This window comes from Juglans microcarpa x Juglans regia, chromosome 3D (genome assembly GCF_004785595.1).
Source record: "Juglans microcarpa x Juglans regia isolate MS1-56 chromosome 3D, Jm3101_v1.0, whole genome shotgun sequence".
Taxonomy (NCBI): domain Eukaryota; kingdom Viridiplantae; phylum Streptophyta; class Magnoliopsida; order Fagales; family Juglandaceae; genus Juglans; species Juglans microcarpa x Juglans regia.
The window spans coordinates 12,906,586-12,919,787 of NC_054598.1; the positions used below are offsets into that span (position 1 = coordinate 12,906,586).

At 35.7% G+C, this 13,202-nt stretch overlaps 1 protein-coding gene across 1 annotated transcript; it reads right to left on the reverse strand.

The window, feature by feature from the left end:
- Positions 1–6,980: 6,980 nt before the first annotated feature.
- On the reverse strand, positions 6,981–8,875 carry LOC121256367. The gene is made up of 2 exons (XM_041157146.1): positions 8,059–8,875; positions 6,981–7,679 (listed from the first exon to the last, which is right to left on the reverse strand). The coding sequence occupies exons 1-2, from the start codon at positions 8,583–8,585 to the stop codon at positions 7,265–7,267; spliced, it is 942 nt and encodes a 313-aa protein (XP_041013080.1). The 5' UTR covers positions 8,586–8,875; the 3' UTR covers positions 6,981–7,264.
- Positions 8,876–13,202: the final 4,327 nt, after the last annotated feature.

The window sequence follows — 13,202 nt, forward strand, 5'->3', positions numbered from 1 at the left end:
TTATGTTAATTCCATTTTTTACTAACGTAATTGATTCTTGTGGCACGAAACACCAGCTGCATAGCCCACTTGAGCACTGCTAGGACGTCCCAATATGTCTCCATTGGAATCAATTTCTTGTCATTAACATGCATGCAAGCACCCCGAACCTCCGTCATCATCAAAATATGGTTGCTCACGGGCCTCGCCAGCATGCTTCAAACCTTTGTCACACTCCAACGGGACAATTCAGGTGTGCAAATCTCACACTAGTGATTGGTAATTATCTATGCTAACTGGTTTGGCTTCTATAACACGGTCAAGCGCCCCAACTACTTACCTCCCTCACGTCTATGATGGTCAACGAGGCGAGTCTAGTTTTACGAACTACTTGATCTACGCTCAACTTCCCTCATGTCTACTAGGGTGAACAAATCGAGTCCAGTCTTACGAACTACTTGACCTCTGCTCAGCTTCCCTCACCTTTACAAAGGTCAACAATGCGAGTTCAATCTTATGAATTGCTCGACCTCCGTCATGGCACTTGCATGCCACCTAGTCGAGTCTATCTCCCGACTATGCTCACACTGGAAATCTTTATTACTTTACGCAAGCGAAACGGAAATGACCCACTCCCCAAATTCATTTTCTTCAGGTTTCTACAGACTATCTATGTCGCAGATTTTATCTTGAAGAATCTCAAGACCTTTTTTTGGAGAAATTGTCCTTAAGAATTGCGGGCAATTGGTGCCGTTCATAAGATAGCGCCAACACTTAACGTTTAAAAATAGCACAACAGGCTGAAAGAGGAAAGAGTCATTCCCGACCTGCTATGGCGATTTAGGCCTTGACCGATGCGGTTTGGAGCCCCTGGCGGTGGTGCATTGCAGATTTACAGTGTTCGTGCGTATATTCATGGCAGTGAACAGGAAATCAATGCAAGAAAAATAAAAGAGATGGAGACACATATATTTACATGATTCGGCATAATGCCTACGTCTACGAAGGTTTAGGGAGTGGAGAATCCACTATGATATAGTTGTTTGACAGTCTCTCATGGTCTCTCATCCTCGTTGTATAATAGGGATCATAGATCTATTTTCTGGAGGAGACCCTGTCGTTAGTGCTCTGGTTGCAAGGTTGAAGAAGCCTTCTCGGGAAAGTTGAAGTCTGGCCCCTAGAAATCGTCTAGTTCCCTCTCTTTTATCTTCTACCCCTTGTCCTTTATGTCACATTCCCTATTTTTTATGTCACATATGTCATTTTCCTCCTAACACCCTGTTCGTCCTAAGCCTTTTGTCTCATCCTCTCCATTCTTTTTCTTTCCTCCTTATGAGACCTTCGACATTGGGCTAAGCTCAAAAAACCACTTTAGGCCTATGATATTTTATCCCCTCCAAGGGGAATTAGGGTCTATTTGGCAACACATCTATTATCAGGTATTCTCAACATTTCTTTCCTAAATATCACTCAAATACAAATATTTTTTAATTTCAAATTTTTAACTTTTTCATCTAATCATTACCTAATCATTAAAACTTTCTAAAACTTCCAAGCAAAACACACAAAAAAAATACAACATTTTCAAATTTCAAAATAAATATAATATTTAAAAAATTATATTCAAATATTTTTTAATTTTATAATATTTTTTCAATATTTCTCTCTCATTTTTCAAAATCCAATCAAATATCTTAAGTACTTAAGGCATATTTGGATAATAAGATGAGATGATAATTATGTGAATAATAGTGAAATGATTTGAGTTAAGATGTTTTATTATATTTTGGAAAAATGGAATGATATTTGCAATCCTAAAATATGCCGTCCCCGTGTACTCCCTTTGAAAAAAGTGGGTAAATTTGGGGGTAATGATACACTTATAATTTCTTTACAACTCATTTTCAATTAACCAATACAAATCATATTACTCCATTAAAAATAAATATCAATATTATAAAATTATCCTTTATTTTATGTAGAGTTGTAAAATAGTTATAAGTGAATCATTTTCTAAATTTGTGACTCACATGAAAAAATTATTTTTTAATGATGACTCCCATTTTTTTTCTAAAGGAGTCGCATGGACTGCACACTCCAGGACTATATATAGCATTACCCTTTGGGAAAAGAGAGAGAATAAATTGAGTAAAAAATATTAAAAAATTATTTGTATATAATTTTTTAATATAATTTTTGTTTTGAAATTTGAAAAAGTTGTATTATTTTTTGTGTTTTATTTAAAAGTTTGGAAAAATTATAATGATTAGGTAATGATTAGATAAAAAAGTTGAAAATTTAAAATTAAAATGTGTTTTATGTTTAAGTAATATTTGAAAATGAAATTATGAGAAAATTTGAGATCTTCTCTTTCACCTTAGACTTCTTTTTCACTAGGGCTGCCTGCAAGAAATGAGGTCTTCATCAACCATCTCATCGCTATTAGGTTTGATAAAATTTTGTCATTGGATTCAGTTACAGCAGATAGCAACTATCAATATAGGGTCAGACTTTCTCAGAGTTCAAGCAATGCCTAGAGTTGGAGCGAAATAGACACAAATATCTCGTAATGTAATATTATTGAGGATTTGATCCTTATTGGTATAATTATACGTGGGGTCTAAATAGCACCACAATCCAAGAAGCGAAAAGTTTTATTAGGATTACTTATAAAAAATCAATTCAACTGTGGTATTCAAAGTTACCCTTAATGACTTGAGGTGGGAATGCATGTACTTCTTGAGTTTTAGTATACTCAGGTTGTAACAAGACTGTTATTATGTTTTTTCTCCCGAGTTTTATTTCTTGGGTACCTGATTTAAACATGTACATTTTTGTTATTTTTTAACCTACAAAAAAGAAAAAAAAAAAGATTGCAAAATGTGACTCAAATCGGTGAAGGAAACAATAACCTTCTGAACTAGCTATAGGGATTAATAAGTGATTATCAGTTGATGACCAGCTTCGTAGTGTTGGTGTGCCTATTGTTTCCAAATGTGTGTGTTGCTCAAGAGGGGCATATGAAGACTAGAACCATGTGTTGGTGGAAGGTGAAATGGCCTCAGCAATCTGGGAAAGAATTTTTGGGCGGTTGGGAATGTGGTTTGATCGAAATGAAAGTTGAAGGCAAAGAATTGAGCTTTGGTTTAGAAGGGTCAGGAGATCCAATATAAGAGATATGTTGTTTGGCTTAATTCCTTCCATTATTACTTGGCAATTATGGCTATGGCATTGTACAGCTCGCATGGAGGGGAAGGTTGACAATCTAGAGTCAGTTTGGAGGAAAATCCTTTATTGGATTTCGTGGGTGGTTCTAAAAAAAATGTTTGTGAAGGAATGACATGCTGATGACAAAAGTATTGTGGAAGATTTAAGCTCGACCATAAAATATAATGTTAAGAGGAAGCTGAGATTGGTTGTTTGGCGGAAACCGAATCTTGGGTGGTGTAAGCTTAACTCAGATGAATGTAGTAAAGGTAATCCTGGCCTTTTAGGTGCAGGAGGTATTATAAGGAATGATAGGGGGAACTCATTCTTCCTTATGTTGAAAGATTAGAGCCTGGTACGAATAACAATGCTGAATTAATGGCATTGTTATATGGATTATGACACTTTACTCAGTTGGGCTTGAGGTGTGTGGAAATTGAATTTGATTCTGCTATTCTGATTAAATGGCTACGTAATGGTAGTTGTGGTCTTTGGCACTTGCAAGATTTTTGGGGGGAGATTGTTGTGTTGCTTGATGGGTTTTCTTACAGGATAAAACATGTTTTCAGAGAGGGGAATGCTATGGCGGATGGTTTGGAAAAGTTGGGGGCTGAGTGTTATTCATGCTTGTGGATGGAATCATCTTCTATTCCATCACAGATTAGGGGCCTCTTGCGAATTGATAAAGCAGGTTTACCTGCTATGCGGGTGTAGTTTTATGTTTGGGTGTTTATTCATTTGTTATTTGATTTGTGTTTTCTTTTGGTCCATGTAACCACTGTTTTTTCTTTGTCACAAGTGAGGTTTTTTTCAATAAAACACAGAGGTTTCGTCCTCCTTCGGCAAAAAAAAAAGGATTATTAAGTCAAAGCCCAACTAAATCACAAGTGAATAAAGACAAACCTACATAGTGTGTAGCTGCCTTCCCAGAAACCACTCTAGACAACCTTACTCCTTCACATACATATTTAGTGGTCTTAACAGATTAACCACTGACAATAGACAGATTGCTGAGAAGCTTAGACGTTGAAACACAAACATTAAAAACTAAATGCTGCACATTTGAAGACTTCAAAGATGCCTTCAGGCTTTAACCTCAAGATCTAGATATATCGTGTATGGCCCATAACAGACCTCGCTACAACTTAAAACTTCCAGTCATGGTGTTTTGTAATGCAGATCTCTGGCCCTATAACTAAATCCTGGAGAGTATGGCGGGTCAAAAAGAAAACTGGGTTATTTGAAGTGGGTTCTACGTCGGTTATTGGAGTAGAGACATCAGTAATGGAATGTCATTCGTCTTAGGTAACACAGGATAGACTGATAGTCAGTATTACACCCCTGGTCCCTGAAGAAACTATGACTCCCTTGTTGGAGTTGAAGGAAAATAGTATACTACCAAGGTCCGAAGGAGGTGTAGGATCCGCTGAAGTTGCATATAAAGGGTCACCAGAGGTGAACCCAGAATCTCCAATGGGGACCTTGAAACCATTGGAGAGAACCAATGGAGTTGCTGAGGAGGTACGAGATTTGAATATGGGTTTGGCATTGGTGCCTTGTGTAAAGGAACGTCTAGAGTTAGAAGTGCAATTGGATACTGTGTCTGGGGATAATGTTGCTCCCCTGATCTCTATTCCTCCAATAACGAATTGGATTCTACCTAAAGTTAACGAGATTCAGCAGTTTGTAGAAATTTCACATGGAGGATGTGAAGACTAATTTAAAGAACTAATCACTGCGATTGAGGCAAGCCACGCGCTTGAAACCTAATCTAGTTTCAAGAAAAGCAGGGAGTTATAGCTTCTTTCTTGAGCAATCAACTACGACGCTAAGGGTGGTAGCTCAACTAGAGGGAAGTCTAAAAAGAGGGCATTGTGAAGACGGAAAACAAAGGGTTGGGATTGGGTTTTCGGGTAAAGTTTTAGTTCTACGGGAAACAAGAGGTTGGGGTCGGACTTGATGTATTTTGGATTGTTTTTTACGGGCTTTTTGGGTCATTAGGGGCTTTCTAATATGGGTAAGGTGTTTTCTTGTATACATTCAGTGTACTTGGTTACTCCTTTGTTATATATAATATTTTTACTTTAAAAAAAAAAAACCCAAATAAGCCACCCCCTCCAAACAAGAAGATCAAAAACCTACTTTTCAGAAGAATGACTCCAAATCCCATTAAAGTTCATCATCAAAATAAATTTATCGAGAATATCATTCAGAAAGAAAACATGGAGACCCAAATTTATCAAGAAGTCTGGCATCCGTTTGAAACTTGCATTGGATAAACTTTTCCAAACAAATTATCACTCTTGGCAGGCATAGATAGAGATAAAACTGCTTTAGAATCAAGATATGAAAATAATTTTCAAGATATATTCATCGTATTGTGTCCTTGCAATAAGTAAAACAAAAGTATTAGTGGAAGGAGCAGCCTCCGACTGCTCTCCAAATCAAGATTCTAAACAGGCCAGATATTGTTTCAAAAAACTAAGGTGTTTACTAAGATAAAGCTAATGAGTATTGTCTGGAACTAGAACATAGGCTTCAAAGAAACGGATTTAGAATTAGCTTTATCAGCAAACCCAACGTAAGGAGTAGAGTTTTTTTGGAGTTGAGCAGAATTCTTAAAAGTTGCAGCCAGGACTTGGGTTATATCAGAAAATTGGTTATCCTTTTGAATGAAGATGCCCCCATAAGTAATTAAGGCAGAACAATTTATATAACAAAACCTATGCAAAGGAAGAAGATTACAAAGAAACAGCGGGAGGATTCGAAATGGCTTCGTATCAATCTCAAACCTTGGGGTAAACTTTTTTCGAAAGCATCATATGCAGCCATTCCTTCGTATTAATCTTAGCTGAACTCCCTACTTCATCCAACAGCAAGTGGAGACAATGACTAATAAGATTGAAGACAGGAGCACACATTAGCTTTACACTTTTCTGTTATTACTATCATTCTATTCCTTTCATTCCTTGCAAAAAGGAGATCATACAGTAGACAAAAAAGCAAATTGATTGCCATAACACAGAAAAGTAGCTCCTTCACTGGAGCAGCTTCGCTCAATTAATGCTTCAAAATTTCAGCTGAGTCTAAGAATGTTATTTTTGCTAGTGGATTGGAGTGATTTCACTACCCCATGAACCTCCTTTTGTGAACCTAGCAAAACCAGAATGGAATTCTATTGCATACACAACACTTTTTTTTTTCCCAAGCAACCAAGGTTTTTAGGGGGATTTGACCCCAGTACCATGACCCAAGCCATCATTATGTAACAAGAGTGCCATCAGACCAAACGCCACTGCAGACAAGACACATTTGTTAGTGCTCCCTTGTCTTGGAGATCAGAAATGCTCATTAAATAGAAGCCACATTGATAAATCTTAACCCACAATCTCCTCCAACTTGCCCAGCACAACTTCTCTCACTCCTTAAGCTTGGGCATAAGGTAATTAATTGCTAATGGTTGGTCTGAGGAACCTGAAGGTTAGACCTGAGGTATATGAGCAAACTACTAGCAGAATATCGGATCAAGGCAGTGTGGCCCACCAAAGAAGCTATAAACTTGTCTCTCTAATCAACAATAAAAATCCTTTCATATTTCAGATATTGCAGCATAAATGGTAAAAGACGCAACAAGTCAACTATCCCAGCCAGTTCTAGCATTTTACATGTTACTGTAACAGCACACTAGAAGCTTTTGTTTAAATCCCCTTTAATTATGATCAAAAGGATCTTATATATGGGAAGCAATATGGGAATGTGATAAAAGTTGGGTATATAATATATGACTACAACAATTGAAGAAATATTTTTTGGGCATTATTCATAGCCAAATTCGAAGTACAACATCCTATTAGCAAGGGAGGCTTACTTTTTCATTTCTCATCTCAAATATAAAAACACTCTCTGAAGGATGCGACCTTGAGCAGCATTACAAGGGGAAAAAACCAATGTTGGTAATATCAAAAGTTTTCAGGTAGGTAGGTAAGCCTCAGCAGAGAGTCCACAATACAAAGTAGCAAATTCAAAGGTAGTCACTCCACAGCCATGAGGGAAAAAATACGTCAAGTTTGTTAATTTATCACTTGAGTGAACTTGAAGACTTCCTAAGATTTCGAAGGATGCTCCACATGAATGTGGAAATAAAGAAGAGGATAACTCCAGTAACAACGGCATACTTGACACCAAGATTTACCAGCAAATTTACCAGAAGCCCAGCCAACACAACACCACAGAAATTTGCAGATACACCTGACCAGAATGGCATCTCAAGAATAGAAGCTATCATGGCTCCTGTCCAAGCTCCTGTTCCAGGGAAAGGCACAGCCACAAACAGCATCAGACCAAGCCATTGGAACTCTTCCACAGGACCAGCTTTCTTTTTGGCACTCTCAAATAGCATGTCAAGGAACCGAGATGCAGACCGGTTCCTCCCAGCAAGAAAAGATGCAAATTTCTTCAAATATAGTATGATGATGGGCACAGGAACCATGTTCCTGCAGTTATAGCCCAAATGTTTGTTAATTTTAAACTCATCAAGCTGCCAATTTACTAAAATTATTCTGCCTTGCACCAATAGCACACGGACAGGCTTAGACACAACAATATCACTAATAAAAAAACATTCAACATCAACTATAAGCTCAAATTATACCCAGTGGGCTTAAGGGCACCGTGAAAAGTATGAGATAAAGATAAATATTCCAGAAAATTAAGTGCCTTTCTTCTCATATCACCATAAATTAAAAACTCAACCAAACGTCTTGAGAGGTACTGAACAAACCAAAGTGATAAAGCAAGGATCAAATAAAAATTTCAAGAACATCCGACTAGAGTTTCAGAAATGAAATTTTGAGAATAAGGGAAAAGATTAACCCGAGAATGGATAGGAAGGTTAGGAGAACAGGTTTGAGTTGCATCCAATAACCAACAGGAATAGCCCCACGAAGCTCAAGCACAGGAAGCGTAGCGAGTGCAAAAACAACGGCCTCATCAGGCCAGCCTGAACTCCGAAGCTTACTCGCAATCTTCAGTCCAAAGCTCGAGGCTCGAATTGAATCACTAGCAGCATTAGCGTCCCCAGAAGCCGCAAACCAAGCCAGGGATACAGAGGCCCAGAATATTACCAATAATAGCAATTTGACCGGCCGTTCCTCGAAGGACGGCAGAGTTCCATTCTCCTCAACTGCGTCAAAAACCCCATCTGAAGAAGCTCTTTTCACAAGAAGAGGGCCAAAATGGTGGGAAGCTTGAAAGGTTAAGTGCAAGCCTGATTTGAAAGGATGTTGTTTGGTGGAAATAATGGAGGAACCGTCGTGGTTGAGAGTAAATTTTAGGTGGGTCTTTCGAGTAGAGAATGTTGAGGTTAATGATGATGCTGATGAAGGTAGAGAGGCAGCCATTGCTAAGAGAAAGACAGAGAAGAGTTGGGGGCTGGGTTACAATTTACAGAACTTTCTTTCAGCTCCATAAACTGAAGCGATTGAAGACGTTGACGGTTTGAGACGCAGTGAAATTGTGGAAAGTGGAAAGAGATAATAATAAACAAACAAACAAACAAACGAGGAGGAATAATCGAGGTTCAGTTTAGAGAAAATGGGAAAGCCTTTCGGGGTTTCTGATGGGGCGGGCAAAGCGCTAGGAAAAAGAGGGCAAGCCAAGGGAATTGGCGAATGGGATTCATGCATTGTAGAGTGTTTTAGAGTAATACCAAGTACAAGTAAACAAGGAGTTATGATTACCGAACCCTCAGATTCAAGAAAGAAACCACTGCCGATTAAATCAATGTAGTTCAGTTTTGTCGGGGCCAAGGCGTGTGCCCAAACAATGAGATGCAAAATGATAAATTTATAGTTTTTTTATAATTATTTTTTTTAAGTTTAGGATATTTATATAAAGTTGAATTTTTTTATTAAAATAGTACATTTAAATTAGAGAAATGATTTGAATACGATAAAATTAAAATAAAAGTAAATTTATAAATTAATATGGTTTGACGAGTACTTCATATTGTAAAATTATTTATATTATAAAATAGATGATATAATATATCACATGAAGTCATATCAATTTGTTAGTTTATTTTTATTAAAAAAAAATTATGAATGTAGCACTTATTTTTACTTCTCTTTAAATTAATTGATTGTTAAGTACGTAAACAAAGAATATAGATATATATTATCTGTTTAAAATTTTATGTTAGTTTTGAATAACATAGTAGTAGACATGTACAATAGTGTATCAAGCCTTTAGTAGTATAATATTCTCTAAATTTTAACTCTATTTTACTTTCAAGATTTCTATTTTAATTTTTAGCAGCTCACTTCTTTAAAAAAAAGAAGAAGCACAATCCTACTTGTTTCTTCAATATTCCATTTAAATTGTCTCTTTATCTTTAACTTTTCTTTCTTATTCATATATTATGATTTATTCCAAAAATTATATTTTTAAGCACTCTTGATAATTAAATGCTCTCTATAATCGCATTTTTTTCTAACTTTTTTCTGTCCTTGTTGTCAACCATGGTCCTTCGATACCGTTTGGATAGAAAAATAAATTCAATCAATTTTATCTCATAATTATAATTTTTTAAAATTTATATACAAAATATAATAAATAATTTAATTTTTTTAAATTTTAAAATAATAATAATATTAAAAAATAATATTCTATTCAACTCTTTATCTTTTGAGCTTATTTAACAAGTATAAAATTTTGATCTGGCGGCATGTTTGGCAAACATAAACTTTTCAAAATTTTTTAATATTTCTCAAACTTTTCTCGTAACCTCGATCTTAACAACAAAAATTTTCCTATTTCAAAAGTTTGACCTTTTATATAATCATTATTTAAAATAAAAAATTAATATAATTTTAAATAATAAGATTTGATTTATAATATTCATATTTTTAAATTTATTTTTTAAATTAAATTATACTACATAAACAATATGTAGGATAAGACCTTAAAATAACATTACCCAAATATTCTTGATATGCAAACATCAACTTGGATCGATTATTAAACAATTCTATTTTCGATTTCAATCTTTCAAGTTTCAAACCTAGGAGAAAATAAAAATACCATCTGCATGCATCTGATTGACCGCATTGTCTTTGAAAGTCATAAAGTCTTAAAAATAAGAGTTCTTCTAGTCAGCGGCCCAACTCTTATTACTAGTCGGGACTGCTGGCTCATTATCTCTTTCTTTAAAATATTTTAAAAAAAATATGCAAATTCACTAGTAATAATTTTTTAAAAAATTTAAAATTTAAAATTTAAAACGCACTAATCATCAAACTTGAGGACAAACTAGCATTTTCTTAAAAATAGAAAAAGGGCGGTACTACTCTACCCCAAAAGTGCCCCTAATTTGCCTTCTAGAGCAATTCTTTTTTTTTTTTTTTTTTTTTTTTTTTTTTTTTTTTTTTTTTTTTTTTTTTTTTTTTGTTTTAAGGGCCATTCTACTCTGCCGACTAGCTCTTAATGTTGTACTTGCTAGTGCAATCTGACTTTTTTTTAAACTTTTTGTAATATTGAAAAAACACAAATTCAATAGTGGTAATTTTTTAAAAATTAAAAAATAATATAAAATATATCAACAGTCAAATTCAAGAATAAACTAGCATTTTCTCTTTTTAAAATGATTATATTTATTAGGGGCTCCGTCCGTCCCGCCCCACATGAAGGACCCTAGCGGGGGCGGGGGCGGGCTGATCCAAACTAAGCCCCACCCCACTCCACACTCTCTCATATTTATAATAAAAAATATTATTTTTATATTTATATAAATAATTTATATAAATATATCGTATATAAATATATACAATTTGTTAAAAACTTGAATTCAAGTTAGTAGATTACCTTGGCCTCCTAAGCTAATCTTTATATAGGAGGTTAAGGTAATACAAAATACAATTCTAATGAGTTTATATTTTTTTGAATAAAATTTATAATTATATTATTTGGGTCTAAAAAAAATTATAGACCCAATGAATCACTGGATTGAACAGGGGTGCTGGACATGGGGAGGGGAGGGGGTGCCCCCGCCCCGCACTATGTGAGTAGCACCCCTAATATTTATCAATTTTTCAATTAAGAGTATTGGTATTGGACTAGTTAAATGCCAATGCATCTTCATACTTTGACTAGGCATAAGTAAAATCATCTATATTAGACTAGCCAAACCACTAAAACTTAACATACGAGCTATAGTAAATTAAGCTTTCAGGTCATCTTTAGCTAGACTCTACTCACACACCAAAATAATATTTTAATCGTTTCCAACAAATGTTATATTTTAATCTTATATCAAGTGCACGGGTTTTGAAGTTTTTTGTGATACCCCGTATTTTAGTGTATTTTAATTGAATGATTATTTTAATTAATTTAAATATTAGTTTTTTTGTTTTAAATTTATCGGATTTCTCATTGGATTTATTTTATGATTTTTAAGTTGTGAAATTTATTATGATGTGCTTTCTTAGTATTAATTATTATTTTGCATTTAAATTGCTCTTTACTTTAAATTGGTTTAATGTTTGAGTTTAAAATTATTGTATTATTGGATTTTTATTATTATTTTATTTTAACTAGTATCTGCGTTTAAATTATTTTATTCAATTACTGTTTTGAAAATTCTTTTCGTTATATCAATTTTGTGATCCAAGTTGAGAGTATTGGACCTCATTTCTTTCCCTAACTTTTTCTTTTCTCCTTTTTCTTTCTCTTCTTCTCTTTTTCCTTATTTTCCTTTCTCTCCTCTTTCCCTCTGCATTTTCCTCCCGCACGCTCGACATCGCCTTTCTCTTCCCATCCTTTTGCATCGTCCTCCCATAGCACCGCCGTGCGCCGTCCATTACCATCACCACCCCTCCCGTCTTCTCCCCACCGGCCGGCGACCTCACCCATCCATTTTCAGCTCCTTCCTCGCCGCCAATCGCCCCCACGCGTAGCTTCAAGCCACGGCTCTCTTTCGTTCTAGTGCCGCCATCGCACCGCCATTGGCCACCATCTTTTCACCATAACACCGATGGCCTCCCAGCTACCTAACTCATCCATCCTCAGCCCCAACCCGCCACCGGTGAAGCCCCTTCATCTATATTTTCGATTTGGGTGTTTTAGCCTCCAACCACCACCCATGCTGCCACCCACGGCAAACGACCACCACTACTAGTCTCACCAACACCTCTAAGTCATTCCCTAGCCATCCAAAGTCTTCATGTGTTCCCGTTCAAAAGTGGGTTTTTAAGACCCACGGCTCTTGTCCATTTTGTACTATTACATTGCTATGCTACCACTTATAGCACCTCTGTGATCATTCGAAAATTATATTATAGCACTGTAAGTATTTTTTTAAAGAACTTTTAAGATTTAAATGTGTTTTTGAACTAACTCATTTTTACTGTGAACTGGTTGGTTATGCCGGATTGAGTCCGATGAGTAAGGGGGTCGTTGGATTGGAGGATGGAGTTGTTGTGTGATTGGATTATGCGGGGATTTGTTGGCTGTTGAATATTTGTGTCATATCTTGTACATTGCATAATTGCTCGCATGTTCATATTTGTAAATGAAAACTGGGTTTTCGTATAATTGCAACATGTTCATGTGTATATTTGAAAATTTGGGTTTTCATGTGAGAGATGATTTTGAGTATATTTAAAATGATTGGATTGATCGGTTTGAGAGAAAAGAAAAGAAACTGTAGGGATGGTGGTAAGCAGGGATGATGGTATAGTCCCCCTTGTGATTCCTGCCTACGGTGCACGCGATAGGGATGGTGGTAAGCAGGGATGGTGGTATAGTTCCGCCTATGATTCCCGCCTACAATGTCCAATAAATGATTATGTTGGGTCATTCTCTAGGAAAATAACGGATTTTATTCATGGCGTGTTTTGGGTCAAATGAGATTTTTGGCGTGCGTTGAAAAATAATCATTTTCGAGAAAAATGGGGTTTTGGGATCACATTTGTGTTTCGTCATGTACACATGTTTGTTGGTTACATTAATGCATTTTTTTC